Raw genomic sequence first — 24,863 nt, forward strand, 5'->3', positions numbered from 1 at the left:
TTTATTTTCCCGGTTTTATGCTGTTTGGTATCAAAGCTAAGTGTATCAATTTCTCCATACGACTTCATTTGTTACTCAGTAATAGAAAGAGAAGCCTCCAATTAAGTAAATCATCAGCAGAAACGGGGATTCTTGACATCTTGTTCAGCAAAATATTTTCATTTCTTGATTAATATGACAAAAAATACACCGGGTTATTCTTTGTCCTCATTAGCTACAGAGGATGACACCGGACAGAAAACACGGAAAATTAGGTCAACAGACAAGTTGGCTGATGTTGTTTTGTCAAATGTCAGCGCGAGAGCTGCATGTACACGATGTTGTTTGTCAACAGAGAAAACGTCACATCTCTTTTACACGTGCTGCTAATGAGTTGTCGTGTAACTAGTAGCATGCGCGTGTCCTGTTAGTATTCTATAGTAGTACGTGTACATACAGCAGTCAGTCCTCAATCATTGTGTCTCATGACGAGTACTTTCTATGTACTAATTGATTTGATGAACTATAATTAATTTCACCCATTCATCAGGGTCATCTTCTAATGTTATACCATTACCACTATGAAAATATGATGAAGTGGTCATCTCTAGTTATTGAGGTTCGGGTCTCCATTTATAAAACACTATCCATTATAATGGGGTTTTAAATATTGGACTTGAAATCATCGATTTTTTTCTTTTTTTTCGGGGGGTTCACGTCAAAACATGACTGAGGGAATATATTTCCCAATTTTGCGGGTATCGGCTCGCTTTAGGGACTGATATAAAAAATGAGATGAAAAACATTTAATTATGTTGGGTTTAAGACTTTTCCCTATTGTAAAACTGAAGATATCATTTAAAATTTTACGTCAGTTGTTTGGGGGGGGGGGGGGGGTCGTGTTATCATCAGATGTGATTAGTCAATGGTATAATTAACAATCCTAGTTTATCATATTGTATCATATTTCATATTTAAATGGTTTTTAGAGTTGCTGATATATATATATATATATATATATATATATATATATATATATATATATATATATATATATATATATATATATATGTCAATGATAAAAATGTTGAGATACGATGTCGATCTTTTATCGTTATTAAGCATTTTTCAATATATTTTTGCATTGCATGTCATGTGGTTATCTTAATGATTAAGTGAGATAATACCAACAAAACACATGCAAGATTACATTGACTTTAATATAAAAGTTTAAATAGTGAAGTACTGTCAAAAATGTTTTAGCAGAAAACAAAATCTGCAATCAAAATTTCCTCTCTTTTGCTTTAAGTCCATTTTTGTTTGAGCCTAAAATTTCCATAATATAGTAAAAAAAAAATGTCGAATGTTATGTCAAGAATAATTTATTTCATTTTTGTGTTTTGAACAAATACATGTATCTTTCATGACATTGATCTTTATAACAATCAAAATTTGATAAATCGAGCCTAAAGTTAATACAGTACCCTTAACAGTAACACAATTTCTCAAATTAGAGAGAGAGAGAGAGAGAGAGAGAGAGAGAGAGAGAGAGAGAAATATTCAGTATTAGCGTATGTGTATTTTCAGTAAGATCAACACTTTATAAACTTTTCAGGGTCAAGGGTAGGGGCCCTCGATGTTTCCGAGCCCGATGTTTAAAATCACAAAATAATTAATATTTAAGTTTTAAGGGCCTCATATCTCAAAGACTAGAGATCACCACTTCACCATAAAAGTATATTTATGACAGAAGTGGTCAACAACTATTACATGACCCTGAAAATATCAGGCCCCAAATATGAATTCTAAATTTTTAATTGCAAACTGCGTTCTAGAACACTGTTCACTTTTCAATTTCACATAGTGTTAAATGAGTGGGGACCGAGTCTATAAACTTATTGACAACCACATAACCATATTTTTACAATGGTAGGGGTAAACCATCGGTAGATGACCCTGAAAATTTCAGGCCCCAAATATAAATTCTAAATATAAATCCTAGAACGCAGTTCACTTATCAATTGCAAATGAGCCCGAATCTCAAAAAGTAAAGATGTCCACTTCACCATATTTTCATGGTGGTAATGGTATACCACCAGTAGATGCCCCTGAAAATTTCAGGCCCCAAATATGAATTCTAAATTTTGAATTCTAGAACGCAGTTCACTATTCAATTGCATATCAGCCCGATTCGTAAAAACTATAGATAATTGCATCACCATATTTTCACAGCGGTAGTGAAATACCACAAGTAGATGCCCCTGAAAATTTCGGGCCCCAAATATGAATTCTAAATTTTGATTTGCGAACTGCGTTCTAGACGCAGTTCACTATTCAATTGCGAATTACGTTCCAAAAACCGATTGCCGACATATTTTAGCAAACAAACAACATGATATACCTAATACAAAATATGATAAATTGAATCTGGTTGTAAGTACTTTGTTTTTGAACAAGTGTTACTTGAGAAAATATAACCCACAATACAATTGTCAAGTCGGGAAAAACAGTAATACCACGAACAATGCCATTTATTTGATATGCTAGTTGAAGGGAGTTGTACAGCAGATCGCGTGAAATTCTTCGTTTAGTTTTCATTTGCTTTGCGACCATTAAAATTTCGTGCACTTTGGTCATTATTATAGTGCAGGGAAATATAATTCTATATATACTAAAATACTATATGTTTAACGGCAGGTACCGGTGTTGTATTTAAAAACTAAAACAAAAACAAAATCTCCCAGGTTGGCATGTGTCATTAATACCTCAGGAATTCCCGTCACACCTGTGTCACGTGACTCACTCTTACCTGCGATTTTAAAATGGTGGACGTTTGTTTGAATTTCCGGACAAGCTCAAAGATGTTTACGATTACGTTTATAATTCTTGTTGGAATATCGTCAATATTTGGTGAGTATATTTGTTTCTTTTTTCTTCTGTAGACATAAAAAATTTTACTTGAAATTCCAAATAGGTGTAATGTAATTTACTTTTTCACGTGCATAATAATAGTGTTGTGACTCAGGTACGTATGTAAGTCTTAATGCGAACCGAGACTGATCGATATTATCTATAGAACGTACAATTCAGTTTAGATAGTATATTGAAATGAGCACAGAATAATCTGTAATAATCACATTATATAAATACTAGATCTAATGCGTGTTTTGATAAAAAGAATTCGTTTTATAAAAATGCGACAAGGGGAATAACTTTCGATCAACAATATATGTTATCAATATCGTAATACATGGATTGATTGAATAAACATTGCGCAGTTTTCAAATTAAGGAAACAAACCATTGAAGTAAGTGATTAAAACTGCACGTATATAGCAAATTTTGTATGAAACAATTTTTTTTAACTACAGCCAGGTGTTCTAGTCAGTATAAACATTTTCTTGTCAAATTTTGAAGTTGTGTACAATAGCCAGCAGACATTCTTTACATAGGGATGACATCATGTACCTGCATTTTATTACATTCGGGCCATAAAATTGTCAGTGAAGTATAAAGATTTCAATCAAGAGTAAAATAAGGATCGGTATATTGCACTCAATTAATATCAATTAAATTATATATCTCGATCAGAACTATAATTCACACCTACGAGATTAATTAAGGATCAACACATTACTAAGTGTATTTGTTTTGATTATAATTAATAGGTTGGCACCAATCTTTGGGATATTTCCAAAATGGGATATAAATTTGAAATTAAGTGCAATTTTTTTTTTTAAATTATTGTAATTTTGAAATAAATTTGCAAAAATTCATATCAAATGCAACAACCTTTTTTTAGCAAGTTTTTCTAAAATCCTATTGCTATAGTTTGCCAGATTGATTCCCAAGAATTTTTTGGATACTAGCTTGCATTTGGATCAATCTCTGCAACAGTGGGGTTACAGAAACACTTCCCAAAAATTGTTTACTAAAAGTCGTTACATTTCACCTACTGCGGATTTGACTTAATTACTTAAGAGAAAAGAAAAATTATTTGATTAAATTTGATGACTTTAAGTTATGAATATTCCCTTTATAATCTATAGTTGAAGCCCAGCGACCAGACATTGTGGATGAAATTTTACCGGAGGTAAAACAGAAGAACCAGATAGGTTATTTGAACTGCACAGTGGTCAACAAAGGTTCCGAGTCGGTGGTAAGTACAGATCTACATAATGATCATATATTTACTATGCTAAACACTGCGCTTGTCTTATTGAGCGCCATTAAGGATGTTAATTGAAAAAGAGAGGGGAGATGCATATTTATTAGAATTAAGATGTATAGTGACTATAGCTGATATGCTGAGCATGTCATGCATGTGTACATTTATTTATGCATGTACATGTATATTGGTAATGGATATGGCTGTTGTATTGGCCAGAATAGCTCAGTTAGACAGCGGTAGAACTCATGACTTAAATAAAAAAGGGGTTCTTTGTTTAATTCTTTATTTAATTGTGTAACTGGTAAATTTACATTCTTCTTGCCCTGGAATAGCAGATTTAAATCTAAGTCCTTCCAGATGCCAGATATTCTCTTTTGAGAAGTTGACAGACATATCCTATGTAGGCTATACCTGTCCACTTCTCAAAAGAGAATAGGCTATGCATGCCTGTCCACTCTCAAAAGAGAATATAGATCGATGCCAGATAGATGTGTATTTTTTTTTACTCTTTGTTGATTATTTAAAAAAAACCCTATCATACATGTATACCTGCCTGCATATCAATTTATGCCATGCAGGTCCTTTAAATTTTAAAAATTGCTTTTCACTGTCGTAAATAATGAAAAAGTGTCTATAAATTGGGGAAGCTAAGCATTCAAACTGTGCATGATCAGTGCATTTCACATGTTGGAATCTAACTTAATAAACCGAAGAATATGTCATTGAGATGTTTTATTCACCTCTGAATAGTAATTTTTGAACTTGATATGCCTTGCTATGTATCAAATATTTCTCTTCATTGGTGATCTAGATTAATGAAAATAAACGGTCTATATAATCTGGTGCAGTTACAATGAAACTTTTTATCTTTATATAATCCTGCACATCAATATGATACTGAAAATTACATATATTTTTACACTTAACAGGTGCAATGGTCCAAAGTGGAAACAGTAAATGGAGGAAATCCGATTTTGCTCAGTGAAGACGACAAAATTGTGTATCAAGGTAATGTGAATTTTTATGTTCATGTATGCAAACTGCAATGAGCAAGTAAATTTACATATAATGGAAATTAATTTTTTCATTGTTACATAATACCATTGTCTTGACAATCAAGGTGTTCCTATATACTGAATGTCTTTTCTCCTAGAATACTCATTTGCATTTTAATTTAAAGCTTTGTATTTATGGGAGATTGAAAGAATGGTGAACATGTTGTACTTGTATGATTTCATCCTACCTTAAGTTTAACAAATTTGAGGATTATTTAAGATTGCCTTGAACTTTCTCCACCTCCCTCCCTCCCCCCCCCCCCCCCTCAAAAAAAAAAAAAGAAAGAAAAAAAACCCCAAAAAACAAATTTATCATAATAATTTTTATGAATATACCGGGTATGTATATCATGTTTATTGTCTTTTATTAAGTATTCCAGCAAAATCAGTGTGTATCTATTTTATTGCTTGTTATATAACAATGTAATCTGATTTTCTACTTCAGAAATTAATAGAATAGGGCTCTATCAGTATTCAAACAAAAAGAGACATAACAACGGGAAAGGAATCTGCAGTATAGTCTTTGTTTATATAGAGGGACAGGCAGGCACATACAATGTATCTCATTTTCTATGGCCAGAGGGGAACGGAAGTGTATTGACTGACTACTTCCACTGTCAAAAATAATGAAAAAGTGTATAAATTGGGGAAGCTAAACATTCAAACTGTGCATGATCAATGTTTTTCACATGCATAATAATTTTACAATCAGCTGCAGGCAGGCTTTTATTCTATATTTAAAATAAATAAAATTTTAGGTAGAAAATAAAGAGTGCAGTTTACTCCTCACCAATTCTGAGTGCATGCACATAAATTTTTTTTTTTCAGATTTCAATATGATACTAGTATGGAAAGATTTCAAGAAAATGAAAGCAGCAAGAGCTCCTTATTGTTTCATAATCAGTCAGTCAACTAAGTTTCCTGACTTTAAATTGAACTACTGTAGATGTTATATAGATATAATAAAACAGTAATACATATACCTGTGCACTGGCTTACCTGTTAGCTCCTTATGTACACTCCTTTGTACCTGACATTGACTTGTATATATATCAAAAGAGAAGGTGCCACAATTAATATTCCATTATTGATGTAAACCTTGCAATATACAGAGATTGTGAAACATTTTGTCACTTTAGGACCGAATGTACTAGCTAGTACTGGTAGCTGATTTTTGTAACTGCGTGACAGTTCAGGGGGCTTTTAAAGAATGAAATTTTGTCTGGAAATACATGTAACTGTGTGTATGAGAAAAGTTATCATCTATACCGAAGTTTTCACATTAAAACTAATGTTCTCTTTATATCATATTCTCTTTACAGGTAATACTGGGATAAATGAGGATTCGGGGCTGCGTAAATATGATATGCAGAGTCGTGTAAATGGACGGAGAGTTACGTACATGTTGGTGATTCGATATTTAGCAGAGGAGGATGCTGGCGATTATTTGTGCACGATTAGAATTCAAGGAGTACAGTGGCCGGAATGGCCAAAGAAGATCGGAAAATTAACAGTACAAAGTAAGTACTGTAGATTTATTGAATTGATTATTGCACACTGTTTTATAAGCAAGATGGAGGCTGTCTTTAGAGTACTATTAATGAAAGGTGCAGAAAATGATATATATATTTAATTAATAAATTTCTGTCACTGAAACATTTCTGTCAGCATGCATTTACAGTTCTAAAAAGAAAATTATTAAACCCTGGTTTCACCAAGAAACAATATACACTGTACAATGTATTGGTGTACATAATATTACTTATGTTCATCTATAAACGTTAATGAATTTTAATTCATTGCTAATTGTATTAATTGTTTTCTGTTTAAATCCAGTTGCTCCTCAGATCCAGCCCAGTATCAACTCCATTTATGAAAAAGACATAGGATCTTCTCTTCAGCTGACATGCGAGTCCCACGGCAACCCCTACCCAAACATAACCTGGAAGAGAGAAGACGGTCAGGAACTACCCATGGGAGGATTCCAGTCAAGGGTAAAAACAGAGTTAATCTGAAGATGCATGGCATTGAATTTATTCTTGGCAAACTTCATATTGTGCTTACATTACTACCATATGTGGATGCAGAGGGTTTTGAGGTCTATTTTACTCTGAAAATTTCAGAAATTGAATTTTCCCAAGGGGTTGTGGGGGAGGGGGGTTCCAGAATTGTCATAACCATCCCCCCACCCCTACACACACAAACACACACACACAGTTCCATGCTTGACAACTTGAATTGTATTTTTGTTTGATGTACAATCTTTGTATGGACTTTCAGGGAGCAACATTAAATCTGACTGATATTCAGAGAAATGACAGAGGGAACTACATCTGTGTAGCTGACAATAATGTGAAACCCCCAGACAGCTTCAAAGTGGAGGTCATCGTCTTTTTTCAGCCCTCATGTAGGCCTGTGCAATCAACAGTGGGTCAGGCTCAGAACAGAAGGTTTAATGCCAAACTGGAGTGTATTGTTGCAGGTATGAAGAAATATTTCATGTCAAATGGCATATATGTGCAAAATATGAATAATCACATAATTGTCTTGAAAATCTCTTTGTAAGAATTAAAATTCTCTGTCATATACCGGTATTATTAAATCAAATGCCTCCTGTCAGTTTGTCACTAGTATATGATATTATTCAATATTCATTTATTTTCGCATAGTACACAAAGGGTTTATAAAGCGTATAAGCATACTTTGCTAAAATAGAGCATAGCAGATACCGTATATACAGTAATTTTCGCGGTGGTTTAATTTTTGCTATCTTCGCGACCTCTTTTAGATTGCAAATTATTGAATATGCGGAAATTATATCTTGTATCATTTTCTATAGGGAACTTTTTAAATCGCAAAAAAAGACAGGTGCAAATTAAGAATGTTTCAGATTTTCCCCATTTTCGCAATTTTTGTGACATGTGAAATTTGTGACAGTATGTTTGCCATGAAAAATCATATATAAACGCCGACAGCAGGTTCCGAACTCTTGAACCTAAAACCGTTATGTTTGATAACCTATGCGACATTATGCGACATCAGCTGATATTAACCAGCGGTTTTTATATAACAAAATGTAGATCCATGCATAGAACTGACAACAAGCAATTAAAAATAATACTCTTTCCAAACACGCCTCATTATTGACGAGGATTTCAAAGTTAAAGTTTCTAATAAACTTTTGAACGAATTAATAAACAAATTTTTAAAAAAAATTGTACATGAGAATCATGAAAATATTTTTTTGAATGATGCTGAATAAAGAATATATACATAAAAAAAATTCAATGAGATTTCGTCTGCTAAACAATTCAAGTATTCTTGGTAAGGTCAATCAAATCTCATTTCTTGGAAAGAACATAAACGTTTTTTGTGATATTAACAAAGAGCAAATGCTTGCTTTTTCGATGGTTATTTATAGGGACTAGAAAACACTGAAACGTCACAGCTACTCATAGCAATGAAGGCACATCAATTATAATACAACAGTCAGCATAATAATAAAAATATTTATGTGTTGTGCATGTGCTATGCCTAAATAGTAGTCGGGGTTTGATGCATAGTGGGTCCGGCTCATGCAATTTGTATAAAACCTGACTACTATTTAGGCATAGTACATTTACAACATGTCCCTTTTATATAATTAAGAAATGAACTCAATGTCTACCCAAGTTATACGAGTATAACCTGGGCTGGGGCAATTTACGCTTTATAATCTGCGAAGCGGATTATAAAAAAGAAAAAGTGTAAATTGCTCCAACTCAGGTTATACGAGTATAACTTGGCTAGATATTGAGTTCATTCCTTATAATTTAATTTTCTGTGTGTTGCTGTACAAATTGAGTCCGTTTTACTTTTAATAATGATATTAATCTGTTCAAAATTCAAACGTAACGTCAAGCGGATTAGTACGTTTTTGACGTTGGTGCATTGTGACGTGTCTTGTGACATGCAAACCAGGTTATACAAATTTAACTAAATTTTTCTATCCAATCAAATGCCGCGTTACAACCAGAATTAAATTTTATGAGGATACTAAGAATTTATTGGTAAATTTACAGGTTATCCTCAGCCAAGTATGAAATGGATGAAAGAAACAGAGAATGGAAAACTCATTGAAATAGATGACGACGACAAATATGACATCACCAAGCAGTTTAGCAGTCAGCTACAGAATGATGAGTTTTGGTACACACTCTTGGTGAAGAACGTTCAGGCCAAAGACTACACAAACTACCATTGTGTGGGTACCAATAAATATGGTGACGGAGAAATAACCATTGCCTTATTTGGTAAGCATGATACAATATTTACTGCAATAAGAGAACAGGAAGCTTTTATTTTTGACACGATGCAGTTTTATGGCTAGATCTTTTTTTTCATGGAATAAAACAGTTATTTTGTTGGTTATAACTATTTACAACTATATCTTTCACTGATTTGTGTGTAAATTTATTTTGTCAAAAGAATTTCATGTCTGTTGATTATTTTGCAAAAAGTCTTATCTATGAAATTTCACACTTTGAGTAAATAATTCAAGGGTTATTGCAAACAGAGTGTACAATATGTCACCTAGCAGCATCCACCTCCTCAAGTTTCAAATTCTTGACATATATAATATTAATATTGGAATTGTTGAACTTTACTCTGGAACTTAAAATTTTTCAAGAGGATCCACTTGTATACATGCAGCCTTTATTGTTTTAGTGTGTAAATTGAATGATCTTTTTCTTTTTTTCCAGAAACAATGGAGTGCCAGGGATCTAACTGTCCTAGCCCGGGCGGAGCGGGGGCGGGGACACAGATACAAGCCTCCGTGTTCACTGTGCTCCTGTTTGGACTAGCCTCTCTGCTTGTACTGTGAATGGAGTATAGGTGAAAGAGAAAAACTGTGAGCATGCAAGAACAAGGTTTTTATCCTCAAGAACTATTGAAAATAGTGTGTTCTTCATGAATTTTTTTTTAAACTGTGAAATCATGAAAGATGATCACGCAATCATTCTGAATAAGCAAAAGCTGATACACGAGATTTTCAGGATATTGATTCTATTTCCGTCTAAGAAATTTGACAAAAGATTTATCACAAACCATATAACAGAGAGTGTCTTATCAACAGTTTGAAGAAAGATCTTGAACTGGAAATGGATATGGCAATACTATTTTGAGACAATATATGCATGCAGTGTGATTGATTTGTAAACTTATGTATATAAATATTAAAGTTAGTTGGGAGTTTTGTAAAATATACATTGTATTATAGAATGTGATCCCTAACTGTCATTATATTTGATATATAATGTAAAACTTCAAGTGCCACAATATTTATAGCCTACTTTTATTTTATTTTTATTTTTACCCATTGTTGTAGAAAGAATCATAGATATCAAATCTACCATCAAAAGCTCAAAAGATAATATATCTTTTGTTCAGGTGAACACTGCAAGAATTTATATAAACAGTTACTCAATGTCAATAAGAGTTAATACAAGAGAACAGCTATATTCCTTACCATCAAAAGCTCAAAAGATAATATATCTTTTGTTCAGGTGAACACTGCAAGAATTTATATAAACAATTACTCAATGTCAATAAGAGTTAATACAAGACAGCTATATTCTTTCCTATGCTCATTTCAGTCTTTTCTTTCTACGATGTGGACAGTACTGTATATCTACTGGTACTTATTACAATGATTAGAAATCCTGAGATTTTGTCATAATTTAATGTAGTTGATTGTATACAATGTACTGTGTTTGCCATGATAATGTACGTACATTAAGTTATATATATACAAAAAATATCAATGATTTAAAGCTAATTGAATTATACTTACAAACATGAAAATCGTCCTAGTCATGATTGAATAACAAATAATGGGTACCAGTCAATGATTAAAATTTTTAATCATAGCTAGTATATCGACCTGCACTGAAGCAGGTCTACCTGTGTACCAATTAAGTGAATAATTCAAGATCAATGTGAGTAATCTACCAATATATTTTTAGGCATTTATCAACAACTTTGAAAATACACTTGCACATTGTATACATATAATTCAACTTTAATGTACAATATCTTTCATTTTTTTTCCAGTCTGTCTAAGAATGTATATCATCAATTGCTTTATGAATTGTGTCATATTGTCTGTTCCAACTCTTTGGTTATATGTGAGGAGGCATTTCAAGTTTCTGTATGTATGCGAGTGTTGTTTTAGTTCATTTACTATGCGGCAGTAGTATATGAAAATGGGGTCTCATTATCTGCATGCATGAGGTGAGAGTACAGCTTGTGAAAATGATCTGGGCATTGATATATGATTTTAATATTTTTGTTGATTTATGCAATGTGATCCCACTTCAATATGCCAAATACCGGTAGTTATTTTGTTTTTTTTATATAGTTAAATTTTTTAATGTGGTTTTTGGATTTCTTGTTTAAACCATTTGTAAATTATAAATGGCAGAAGTGCATGTGAAGTGCTAACTAAATTATATATGCTGGCATATCTATAGAACGTCTTCCAAAAGTGTGAATAATGAAAAAAGAACTCTGGGAATCAAGAAGGACATAGTGAATTTCATGGATCACCAGATGTGTTATTTAGTGTGATCTTTATATCTTTAATGTGACCCCGTCTCCCACTTTTTAAACTTTGTTTTTTTTTCACTTATGTTTCGATCTTTTGATTTATTCATGTTTTCCCCATCTCATCGCCTTAAATTACTTGTATATATTATACAATATACATGCAATAATAAGCAAAACGAGTGATTTACAACTATCTCTCAGAAAGATTTTTTTTAAAAAGTGTAATAATTCAAAATATGATATTGCAATTTTTTAAAGCAATAATATACAGTGAAATCAGAAGAAAGATACTCAGGTCTTTAAAGATACATATATTCGTTACTTGTATAATTACCGGTATTTGGATGACTTGATTAAAATTCAGATAAAACTGTGTATTATTAGAATGGATGTATAATACCAGATAGTCAATTTTTTTGGTTAATATTTGATCCTTACACATTTATCATAGAGTTTACATAGACAAGAGTGAGTCCATACACTTAGTTTATGTCTTACGTTGTAATATATTTTGAATGATTGCATATTTTTCCTATTCTCATGGATTATGTATGTGTATTGTAGAATTATATTTCCATATTTATGTGATTAGTTTATAAAGTTTAATTAAACTACTAATCAAAACATGTCTTTTAATCTTGAACTTTGTACATTAGATAAAAATGCAAAAAAATACAATAAAAAATTTATAATTGTATCGAATATTTTGTTGATATTATCAAAATGCAGTATCGCATATTGCATAAGGTGCAAATTTATACGGAGGAACATTACAATGCACGTGGAAAATGTTTGAGTATTGAACGGAATTCTCTAAGGAAATAAATGAATTATTATTTGCTCCAAGGAGATACCAGAAATTTAACTTTACTATCTGCGTTTAAATGTAAAACTACTTCGAAAATAACAGTAGTTCTGTATTTGAAGACTTACACACAGTATTGTGTGCTAAACTCTGGTCTTTACAGATGAAATACAACATCTAATCCACTGTGATAACGTAGGAAGGTATGACCAAGGAACTCTTTAGTTTTTCTCGTGATCAAATTATTCTCCTTAGTTTTTCTTGTGACCAAATTATTCTGAAATCAGGAAAGAATTCTCAGATTTGATAAGATCCATGTTGTAAATGTGCTCTTCAATTGGTTTTGAGCTTTGGCGAATGTATCATCTTTTTAAAAATTGTTCGAATTCATCTTTGTATTACAGGTTGTATATGATTCGCTAAATTACTCTCGACAATATTCTTAATTGCTGTCTAGTCATAAATTTCTAGCATGCTAAGTGAAGTTAACTTTCTGCCTTTGTCATATTCTAATATCTAATATGGGATTGACAGGTTTATGATACAATCAAAACATCTTTTGCACACAAAGAGAAATTTTATATTCGAGAAAAAACATCAAACTTTCATAAAAATAAAATTTGACTCAATTGTTGTGTATTACCAAAAGCAGCAAAATTCAATCTATCTATCGGTCCAAGGTCTATTTTTTTGATAATTTTACGATAAAAAATTATATAAATCTAATGTTTATTTTTCCGGGGGGGGGGGGGGGGGGGAGACCAAACCCTTCTAGTATGCTCGACATGTAAGAAAAAATGAAAGCAAAGGTGTTTATACCGGTATTTTTTGCCTCTTTTATTATTGTTCTCCCAATATCAAAATTGAAACACTGGTTGTTCGACATCCAGCAACTTTAACTCTCCTTCATTGTACATAACTGTACATTATTTATAACCGTAAACTTTCCTTCATCGTACATACATGTACAGTAAAAGACTAGAAATGACTGAGAAATCTCAAGACAAGTTATCACCGATACTAAATCGATTTGTAATTGCTTCATTGTCTTGTTTTAACTCCTACTCTGTATAAAACTTGGGTAATTGACGCGTTCAGATTTTGAGTTTTACTCTTTCACACCTGACACTCATGCATATTATAGTGCTAATGACTGTCGTTCTCAACTCATATTCAAATAATCTTCTACATCATCGGCGTTAGACAAGGGCTGGACTTTGGATTAAACTCTAACCCCAGGGATTTATAACCGCTTAGCTGTACGTCCGTCAACAAGAGTCTGAAGAAAGCGATGTTTTTTTTCAAGTTCACCCGATAAACTTTGTTGGAGATAATTATTAAAACCAACTGCGAAAAAGTCCAGAACCTGCGTGGAATATACATAAAAATTTATAACCTGCTTCATAAAAGACTTATAGTATCATTTCCATTTCTATAACTTTTGGTGAGATGGACAAAGAAAATACATCGACGGAACACAGGCTCGGAGAAGACATCAAATTCAAAACCAAGATAGACATTTCAAATGGGAACAATTCGACATTTTGTAGAAATGAAACCGAAAAAGAGCGATCGCTCAAGGAGATGCAAGTATCAATAGAAGTTGCACCGTCTCTAGGAAATGTTTTCGAAACAGACATCCTAGAAAAGTCTACGGATACGGAAAAGGTTCGGAAAAGGATACAAACGGAAAACAAGCCACTAAACAACAATTATAACTCTACGGGGTCATTGAACACCCTCACTGAAAACATCCAAGAAAAAGCGAACCTTTTCCGAGACATCGTCCAGGCTTTGTTGGTTCGCGTGTTCCTGTTCATTCACAGCTGTCTGTGTGTCTGGAGAGCAGCAGACGTTCAAAAGGACGACATCTATTGGTTGTTTGCCATCAGTAACATTCTCCTTGGGGTCGAGGCTTTCTATACGTGTTTCTTTCGAAAAGGGCGGGATCCAAAATGGTACGTTTTGCACATGCCCCCACCCCCCTCTCTCTCTCTCTTCTCTCTCCATCTCTCTCTCTCAAAGCATGCCCTTGAATATGAAATATTTACATACCGGAATTTCTAAGACGTTTACATAGCAGTGTTGTTAAATTCCAGGATTTGTCCGTGTTTTTTGTTGTACTTACTGGGGACCGTGCCTGCTATATGGATTCTCCAGCTTGACGTCCTGGAAAGGAAGTTTAACGTCAATATGACGTCTAATTCGACAGCAGAAGAACTTTCAGCTTTCTACGGGGTAGGTACTTCGTAAATAAAGTATAGTATTAAAGAAGATAAAAACAGAAATTTAAACGAGAATGGTATATATTCTGACATTGGTCTTTATGTGTCCCTTTAGTTTAGTTTAGTTTAGTTTAGTTTAAGGTACCCCACTACAGATAAATGTTTTGTCAAACTGTTTGTTTTAATCGTTTTTGTTGTATATCGTCACTGGCTAAAGTATCGTGATTGTGAAACGCAGATCATGAGTTAGAATCCGCTTGGGGAGCTTGTCCTTGTTTACTTATTTAAATTTTTGAAAATATTTTTTTTTTATCCAAAATTGCACATTCTTTCGCCTATTTGACTTATGTATATATACTTATCTATTATTCTATCTAACATAATCAATTAACTTTCTACTCACTTGTGAAAAAATTTCAAGGTTTAGTGAGCCACCTTAATCATTGTCATTGCCATAAGCTGTTGAAGACTATTTAGTATTTTTCTATATATGTTACAAATATTGCAGGTAAAATTAATCCCTATATCACTTGATGCTGACACATGGGCGTCCGTTCTACAACAACTCCTTCTGTTCGTTCTTGTGATTGGACGAATGTTACTACCACGTGGTCACCTAACACATGACGAACTCTCGCAGACTCTGTTCATTTTCATTGGCGCGGGATCTGACGTCATGGAGTTCTTTGTCGTGTTCGAAGATGTCGTTTTTTACAACAACACGGGACTGAAGTACGCCACTCTCATTATCTGGAGCCTCAGTTTACTGCAGTTCATCTTCGTCATTGCAGTCGCCAAGGGTCCTAAGAGGTTCCGAATGGGAACAATGACTGCCGAAACGGAGGGTCCGCATAAACACTTCGGAACCGAATTGTGGGGTCTCTTATTGTCTATAATATTCATGGACCTGCCATATTTTGCTCTTCGTTTATATGCTATTGTTGCATACGAAGTATTGAATTACGGAATTCTGTTTTTCACTTGTAAAAATGCTTTGATGTTGGTTTTATTGTCATATCGGCTGATTATCGTTGTGGTTAAAATCAAATCTGAACGAAAAGATGCAACGAAAAAGCAACAAAATCTAGATTTTTAATTTTTTTTTAGAATCTACAGAGGTGTATTTATTACATTACTTAGTATTGCTTCAAACCTTTTAGAAATAGATTTAGAGCTAAAAATGCATGATTCAATATATCCACCATGTCTTATCTATAGAATATTGATTGAATTTAATTCATACATTGATCTTATTTTTGTTTTGCATAGTGCCTGATGTGGTTGTATTACATGCTGTAGTTTTTCAAAATAATTTAATAAAAGTATACTTTATAGTGTTTTGTTTTCTTATACTTAATGCATGCGTCAGTTTACATGTATATCCTGCCTGTCTCTCAAATACCGAACACAACATCAAAATATTCCGTATTGCTTTGTTTTTACATGTAGTGGATATGTACTCAAGGAGGCCGATTTAGGGGGTGGGGGTTGCAAAAAAACTACAATAGGAAAACTCTTTATCTTATAACAATATGTAATAAACTCTGGCATATTTATGAATTTATGAAGGAAAAAACCCTACAATGTGGTTCTTTTTAGAGATCATTTCAACATTCAGAAACATTTACTATTGGAATATAAAGGAAATTGCCGTTTTCCGCAATACGAAGCAGATTTAAATATACTGCAGTGTATTTACAGTTCAATTTTTTTTTCAAATTTTCTTAAAAATGTAATATGTGATTAGTAATGTCATTTAATTTTTTACTTTATATGTAAAAAAAAAAATACCAAATTTCACCTTCTGGATTTTAATTGAGGTCATCTCAAAATATACAAATGTGGCAAATTTCGCTTTATAATGCGGAGTATAACGAAATGAAGATTGGTACAATAAATACATTAAAAAACTTAAAAAAATATAACACTGATGATAGCATAATTACATGTATATGTGTGTAAAATTTCCTAGGCAAACGCCTTTTATTTTTTCTTTTACGTAATTTCTTAAACGTACTGCTACAATGTTTTCTTTTTTCACAACGTCATAAAAGCTCACCTAACAAAAACGGAACTCTAAAAAATAATATTTGCTTTAAATATGTAAAGATTTTTATCTGTACTGCAGTATTCTGTTTATCGTTGACAATTTAATAAATGGCATCGAAACAATTTCATAAAAGATACGTTTAGACCTACACTTATTTTGCAAAGGATGTGCAAAACACGGACAACGATTTCAAACTAAAGTGGGCTCCGGCGTAAAGAAAGGTAACTCTAACTTTTATTTTTGTATAAAAACAGAGTGACCTCCCTTTTCATAGCAGAAGACAACTTCCTGTTTCAGAACTTGTGTAAACGGGGATTTTAAAAGTGTTCTTTGTCGCCCATTTGTTCATTCTATAGTATAACGTTAGGATTATAAGGTTAGCATACTTTAATATAACACAATCACAAGCTAAAGATCAGTTTAACGTTACTCACGACAATTTGTTTTTGTAAAAAAAAATCACAAGGTCGCTATGGAGTTAACGCTACGTTAACTCCATTTTCTATTCAATAAATACAATGATATCTTTCTGCATTTGTATAACAAGACGACGTATTCAGGAATAAGTTTCCATTATTTCAGTTTTAGTTTCATTATATTAGTCAACCTTCATTTTAGAGAATAGCGTTAAATATTATATTATCCAAAAACAAAGAAACCGCATTTTATGTCACCTTTTAGCCTTTAATTCTTGATTTCAAATACACGTATAGCTTGGTTTGAAAAAATGCATTTCATGATTTGGTTTCAATTTGATACCATATACCGCAGACGTAACTACTCGGCTATTTCCGAAACCACAGTCAAAGCTACGGAAAAAGACGAGCGTAAAACCGTTAGTGACGTTGCCAACGACAACGTCATACCTATATAGCTACGTTTTGTTTGTGGTTAAGGCTCATTCTTTACGAATTGGTCAAAGCGAACAGACGTGTCTGAACGCCGAGAGATATAAATTGCGAATTTGAGAGAAAGAAATGATCGGAGCAAAAGAGAAAATGGTCGAAAACATGAATAAAAGGGTAAAGATGGTTTTTGAGATCTTTTCTCTCGCGGGTTGCATAGAGATCACGTGCAATTTAGATAATTTGATTAACCGACCGCCATCGGACAAAACTGCAGCCGCCATGATTTTCGGACGTTTAAGATTTATCGGTCAGGTTTCAAAATTCAACGCTATACATGTAGGCTTAACTGTTTAATTCTTTTGGCTGAATTGTTTAATATAAAATATATTTGTTAAAAATATTTAATTCTATTGCTTTACAATTTACAATGGAAAAACTGTATTCCATAGCAACAGAAAACAAATTATAAATCAATGGGCCAGAGTGTAATTTATTTTTTTATTATTAATATAAATGTTGAATAAAAATGAAAACCAATTCATGAGTAACATTTTGTACCAATTTAATTTCTTTACAATACTTCCATGATAAAAACAACAACAGTACAACATAACCACCAACAACACAACAAACCCCCTTCCCGCTGTTTATTTTTTTTTTCTCGTACTTAAATGTACGGATTATCCTTTCAGTCAAATCACATTCCAAGTCAAACTGCGCTACCTCCTCCATCCAAACTCACACTCGCCAAACTTATTTCCTCACAAACGCGCGTGCGTCTGTAACAAAAATTTAGCCTGGTTCTACATTAACACTAACTGATATAAAAATACTACACTTTAATTAGAAACTACGCTTTTATTACAAATAAACAAGTGCAGGCTCTATGAAAATAAGAAACATTTCAATGGAAAATCTTACTGATACATTATCGCATATTAACAAATACCACATTATCCGATTTTGTTAATCATGAATCCATTATCTATTACAGAGGAGATTCGAATCCGCTTCTGGCGGAGAAGACGCCTCCAGTTTCTATAAGAGGCTGGGACTGGACATACTGACCCCGTCCTCCACTTCCGGCCTGTCTCAGCAGGTCTCAGATTTTGTTTTATAAAGCACTGTGTAATTCACTGTGTTCTAGTATTCCAATGTGTAAGTGTCTGTGATTTATATTCTACATATAACTATGTACTCATTTCCTTTGGATAATTTAATCAAGCAACTTTATAAATTCACAATATCCTAAGATTAAAATTTTATTTTACAGACTACACTGAGCAGGGGAAATCTAGTCAAGCAGTCTTTGCTTACAGCTTCTCAAACATCAAACCCCGCCCTAAGACATGCCAATGGGGTGCTACCGTTGGTAAGTTAAAATAGAAATAGACTGACTTCTCGTATTTATATTAAATGAATCTAAAGAAAATTATATTTACAAATGCATAAGATTTGTTTTTTATCTACAGTAAACAATGTGTAAAATTTGTTCCAGATCCAGTCTCTACAGAGAGACAATCAGACAAACTCTGCAAGGTCTTTATACACAAGTCAGAATGCAGGGCCCGAGTCAGTAGTGACTAGTCTGTCAAAGAATATACACACTTGTCGTCCTGTTGGTGGCTACCCATCTACCCACCGTCATGGATATGACTCGCACCATCCTCGCCATTCAAATTATGGACAATGGAAGCAGTCAAAACATACTAATGCGCACCAGTCAATTCGTGCTCACGGGTACCCGTTAAATCATGGGCAGCAACAAAGCCAGTCTCATGGACATCAGTCTTACCTCCATGGGCACCAGTCTACTCATTCCAGTGAGAGCCAAGCACACCGTGCACAAACCAAGACTGACTTTACAGTCAATGATGGCGCCCCTTGTTGGTCACGTAAAGATCCACTTCAAATTCATGATGGTTCAGAACCAAGATTTGACAGACCAGTCAGGAAACAGGTAAAGGCCGTAATCATCTGATATTTAATGTCCTATTTTTTCTTACATATCAGTGAAAATTGTTTGATGTTGTTAATTTCGTTAATATCCAAGAGAATATTTTTATTCAGTTTAAAACAGAAAAAAAATATTCTTAACTATTTTGTTTATGCAGCCTCAGGTCAAGCCAATCGACAAGTATGCCCCTCCTGACTACCTTACAATCATGTATCACCCGACACCGACTCTAGAGGACCTGGGACTGACCAGTTATTTGGACAGTCCCCCCTCATCACCAAGAGCTATGTCACCCGTCAGAGATTTTGAGCAGATTGTGACAATGGAAACTAGCCAGTCGGAACAAACCGATGAAACAGTGGCTGTAAGCTGTAAGCAGGCTGATACCATAGCGACAACTAATTATAAGCAGACTGATACAAAAGCTGCAGGCTCTAGGATAACGGACACATTACTTCCTTGGAAACTGATAAGGATCGCCATCTCAGATCAGGACGTCAAGCCGGCTGTCCGTCTGGAGGGAAGTCATGTTGGTGATCCACGTCTTCTGTTTGGAAGACGATCAAGAGGACAACGCCTCAAGAAGGGAGGAAGTGTGAGTGACCCACGCCATGATTTGTCTACCTCGCATCCTACGGCTCACCCATTCTCGTCTGCTCTGACAGTACCAAACGATGCAAAGAGAAAGGAACCAGTGTCTAGTACGGCTGAATCGGAGAGACCCAAGAAAAAGTTGTGTGTCTGGGTAAGAAAGAAACACTTTATAGATTAGTCTGGATGCTTGCATGTTTGTTCCTATCTTTAAATAAATTAACTAAATGTATATTAATGTAGATGTAACGATTTTTAATTTCATTTTACAGTCAACAGTCACTGAACAGTACGTGACGGAGAGTCGTCAGTCTGAGAACCAAGAGGCAAGACGTGACGCAGCGTACAGACGCTACAGCACTGACGGGCGTCCATGCATGCGTCAACTATCATATGACGCAGAGCGTTACCAGGCTAACATCAAATGCCAGACGCAGCATGCAAGGAAAGAGTCGTATGATGAGGTGTGTAGTATCAAAATTCTTTAAATGTAGCTCTTTCCAATTCAAAGGACTAAGTGCGGTTTTATGCAATTTTTGCCCCCCAAAATCAAAGTTTTAGAAAGAGCTTTAAAATAAGGTGAAAGATAGTTAAAATCATATTGGAAATAAAGGTGTAAAAGGTTATCACCATTGTGACGTCATTATGTAGAAATGACGTCATGAATATTGCATTATTTTGATAAATTGATGTTTTGTAGCAAAATATTGGTGTTTTCCGATGGTTTTTCGACTGGGAAACATCGAGCGCAGGCTTGCTCAAGTACCATATTTTAGTATAATGTGTATAACTATCTGAAGAAAAACATATGTTAAAATCGCACTTGAGCAGACCTGCGCTCTATACTTCCGAATGCAAAATATAGAGCAAAAATGAGAATATTTTCATTTGTTTGCAAATTTGCGGGATTTGGGCCATTTAGGTGACGTCATAGATACACAGCCATCCTCTATACATCGGGGGCAGATATTTGACCATACCGCACATAGTCCTTTATACAACAAAACGTTTTAATTACCGTCTATATCAATTGTAGATGCTTGCTCGTCAGAAAGCTATACAGAACAGGCGTCAACATCTCAAACCTGGTATCCAGCCTCTAGAACACACAAACAGTGTCAGCCCCAACTTGTTAATTCATTCAGACAACAAGGTAACCAAAAATTATTATAATATTTACAGTTTTGTTTTGAAGAAAACATTTTCAATTTAAAATTTATATTTTTTCCCACTGAAAATGATACAAGAGGGTGCTTTTTATACGCCTGATACAAAAAAAAATCAAGTCTTATATCAAACACCTTTAAAAATTACTTTTTTAGCCTTAAAAAATCGTTGTTCTTATTCCTGTAGGTTCCACAGACTGAATCCGGACCCGCTGTCTCTCTGGACCTGTTTGGTGGGATGTCACCATTTAGTTGTTGGAATCAGACAGTCCCGGAAGATCCGAGGTTTTCCTAACTTCCGGTCTGTCTAATGATCTGCCTTTCTGTGATGGAACAAGATGAATCGACTACTGTGTCTTTCATGACGTTTTAAATTACTCTCTTTCATGACTTTTTAATGCCCTGGGTCTGTGACATTATGCGATATCTGTGATATCGTCTGTGAGGGTGATAAACTTTACATGTTGTCTGCGACAACGTTTTCAACAGTACATTGGACACTGTGTGTCCTAATGAAGAAACCGGTGAACTTGATATTTTTTGGAATTTTTATCTGTTTAATTAACCAACCTGTGATATCGTCTGTGACGGTGATAGACTTTACATGTTGTCTGTGACAGCGTTTTCATCATTACATCGGACACTGTGTGTCCGGGTTCAATTATCTGTTTTGTTATTACATGTAATATTAAGACAAATAAACCCATCAAAACTCTATAATTGTTTTATTATTATTATTTACAATGTTCCTCGATATTATATACATGCAAATATACATATAGAATGAAATAGGAGAGATCTGATTTTTATAAACCCAATAAGTAGCTGGTACCTCAAAATTTTAGCATTTTACAACAATTAAAGAAGTGTGAAAAGAAGAGTAACAATAACGGATATGCTCTGTTTTGATATCAATCTCACCTTGGTCAGCAAGATTTAAGAATGAGATTTGAGCTGATATTTCTGCATGCTGGTGGCCCTAAGGCCATCTATCTTTGGATTTTTCAGCTCACTCTTATAGTGGTTTTGAATCAGAATGTAACACAGTCACTAATGGATTAATTTATTTTTATAGCATATCAAGTCTGTTTAATTTGTTTCAACTAAAGCGTTGCATCGCTTTAACCACAGAATCTCATTATACATGTAGCTTAGGCATCAATTAAATTTCTTCTTTATAAGTTATGATCTTTGATTATTGTGTTTGTTTCGGATCCACAGATCGATTTTTTGCAATCCAACAAAGATAAGTCTAAAGTAAAATGGGAATCTCTATTCTATTTGTAGTTCTTTGAAATTTACTTCTTTATTCTTCCGCCCTGGATCTTAACCAATGCGGAACAAATGACAAGTTTTCATATATTTTTTTTACTATAATAAATGAAATATTGCGATAAAATTGATTAAATAATGTGTTTATGTAGATCTTGAATAATAACCAACTTTGGCTCTTTTTAGAAAGCTTTTGTTTTCTTTTTAATACCGAGCGCAGCGAGAGGCGGGCGAAGCCCGCCTCGCGAAGCGAGGATTTATGGTAACACGTATATATAAGAAAATCAGTGAAAAGTGAAAGTTGAATCAGGGGTACTAAGGCCCATAACATTTTCTTCCAGCCATGGGCGCCGCCATATTGGCAGTCATTTTGTTTCTAAAAAGTTAATTCGATCATTGTTTGACCGGTACTTATCGATGTTTGTTGCCCCTAAACTCGATTAAAATGTTCCAATATTTAAATAAAAGGTAATTTGAATCAAAAGAAATAAAAGAGGACACCGAATAAGTTTCAATAGTGCTTCAGTCAAGAAACACGACTAGTTCTATGTATGCCTTATCAAATTATCAGATGGAAAATAAAAACATTAATATCAAGGAACTGATCTTTTAGATACTGAATAAAGTATTCAATTTTATCACCGCGGCATTTATATGAATTAAATTGATAAACAATGAAAGAAGAAATAAAAAAATGTTCGGAATAACGTAACTCTCTTCGGCTATTTCCGAAGATAAAACGTGTATTACGTTTGAAACATGACGTCATAATGTAGACTGAGCACGCGACGTTTCGTTAAACTTTGGCTAATGCTTTGAGTAGTCAATGTGCGGATCCTACTGTGTGCGTTTTAAATAGATTTTATTATACAAAAATCAAACTACACTGTGTTAAATCTGCGCTCGGTCTAACGGTCACACCGTTTACATATTATAATCAATGTCTTGCATGTAAGGCCGTTCGCAAAATAATGTAACTCTGTAAATTAATACCGAGCGCAGCGAGAGGCGGGCGAAGCCCGCCTAGCGAAGCGAGGATTAATGGTAACACGTATATATATGAAAATCAGTGAAAAGTGAAAGTTGAATCAGGGGTACTAAGGCCAAAAAAAATTTCTTCCAGCCCTGGGCGCCGCCATCTTGGCAGCCATTTTGTTTTTAAAAAGTTAGTTCGATCATTGATTGATCGGTACTTATCGATGTTTGTTGCCCCTAAACTCGATTAAATAAGTTCCAGTGTTTCAATAGAAGGTAATTCGAATTAAAAGAAATTAAAAGGGAAACCAGTTAATTTTCAATTGTGCTTTAATCAAGAAAAACGACTTGTTCTATGTTTGTCTTATCAAATTATCAGATGGAAAATAAAATATTAAGGTCAATTAACTGATCTTTTAGATACCGAATAAAGTATTTAATTTTATTACAGCGGCATTCATATGAATTAAATTGATGAACAATGAAAGAAGAAATAAAATAAAAGTTCGGAATAACGCAACTCTCTTCGGCTATTTCCGAAGACAAAACTTGAACGTTTTACGTCTAAAATATGACGTCATAATGTAGACTGAGCACGCGACGTTTAGTTAAACTTCGGCTAATGATTTGAATAGGCAAACAGGCGGATCCTACTGTGTGCGTTTCACATCAATTTTATTCTACAAAAATCAAACTGCACTGTGTTAAATCTGCGCTCGGTCTAACGGTCACACCGTTTACATATTAATTGTTAATGAACAAATGCAACGCTAATGTTCTCACTAATGTTCTCATTAAATCAAATTCTCTTTACAGGTTATTCTTGAGGATTCCGGACAGCGTTGATATGATATGCAGTACAAGTCGTACAAATGGACGGAGAGTCACGTACATGTTGGTGATTCGATATTTAATAGAGGAGGACGGTGGCGATTATTTGTGCACCATAACTGAGGATACTGTGGCCGGAATGGCCAAAAAGATCGGAAAGTTAACATACATGTACAAAGTAAGTACTGGCACTTAAAATTCATTAGGGCCTCGTTCTGCAGGCGCCATATATAGTGATCTGTCTCACTCCTTCCGTCCGTCCGTCCGTCCGTCCGATATTACTCCTTCCGTCCGTCCAGTGCCTCTTGTCCCATCTAGACACTTAAACCCACAAGTTTTTCTTTAAATATT

At 34.0% G+C, this 24,863-nt stretch overlaps 3 protein-coding genes across 3 annotated transcripts; all 3 read left to right on the forward strand.

Annotated features, from left to right (window-relative positions):
• Positions 1 to 2,552: 2,552 nt before the first annotated feature.
• Positions 2,553 to 12,489, forward strand: LOC105348788 (lachesin). Its single transcript, XM_034445143.2, has 8 exons — positions 2,553 to 2,889; positions 4,028 to 4,137; positions 5,079 to 5,157; positions 6,527 to 6,724; positions 7,041 to 7,198; positions 7,485 to 7,686; positions 9,266 to 9,496; positions 9,947 to 12,489. The coding sequence occupies exons 1-8, from the start codon at positions 2,802 to 2,804 to the stop codon at positions 10,066 to 10,068; spliced, it is 1,188 nt and encodes a 395-aa protein (XP_034301034.2). The 5' UTR covers positions 2,553 to 2,801; the 3' UTR covers positions 10,069 to 12,489.
• A 1,452-nt stretch (positions 12,490 to 13,941) lies between these two features.
• On the forward strand, positions 13,942 to 16,156 carry LOC105326390 (transmembrane protein 26-like). The gene is made up of 3 exons (XM_011426400.4): positions 13,942 to 14,555; positions 14,697 to 14,835; positions 15,331 to 16,156. The coding sequence occupies exons 1-3, from the start codon at positions 14,047 to 14,049 to the stop codon at positions 15,916 to 15,918; spliced, it is 1,236 nt and encodes a 411-aa protein (XP_011424702.3). The 5' UTR covers positions 13,942 to 14,046; the 3' UTR covers positions 15,919 to 16,156.
• A 1,631-nt stretch (positions 16,157 to 17,787) lies between these two features.
• On the forward strand, positions 17,788 to 22,122 carry LOC105326396 (uncharacterized). The gene is made up of 8 exons (XM_066076703.1): positions 17,788 to 17,894; positions 18,715 to 18,819; positions 18,994 to 19,092; positions 19,219 to 19,680; positions 19,835 to 20,422; positions 20,541 to 20,732; positions 21,305 to 21,421; positions 21,622 to 22,122. Exons 1-8 carry the CDS (start codon positions 17,850 to 17,852, stop codon positions 21,727 to 21,729), a joined length of 1,716 nt encoding a protein of 571 aa, XP_065932775.1. The 5' UTR covers positions 17,788 to 17,849; the 3' UTR covers positions 21,730 to 22,122.
• The last annotated feature ends 2,741 nt before the right edge of the window (positions 22,123 to 24,863 follow it).

This window comes from Magallana gigas, chromosome 2 (assembly GCF_963853765.1).
Source record: "Magallana gigas chromosome 2, xbMagGiga1.1, whole genome shotgun sequence".
Classification (NCBI taxonomy): domain Eukaryota; kingdom Metazoa; phylum Mollusca; class Bivalvia; order Ostreida; family Ostreidae; genus Magallana; species Magallana gigas.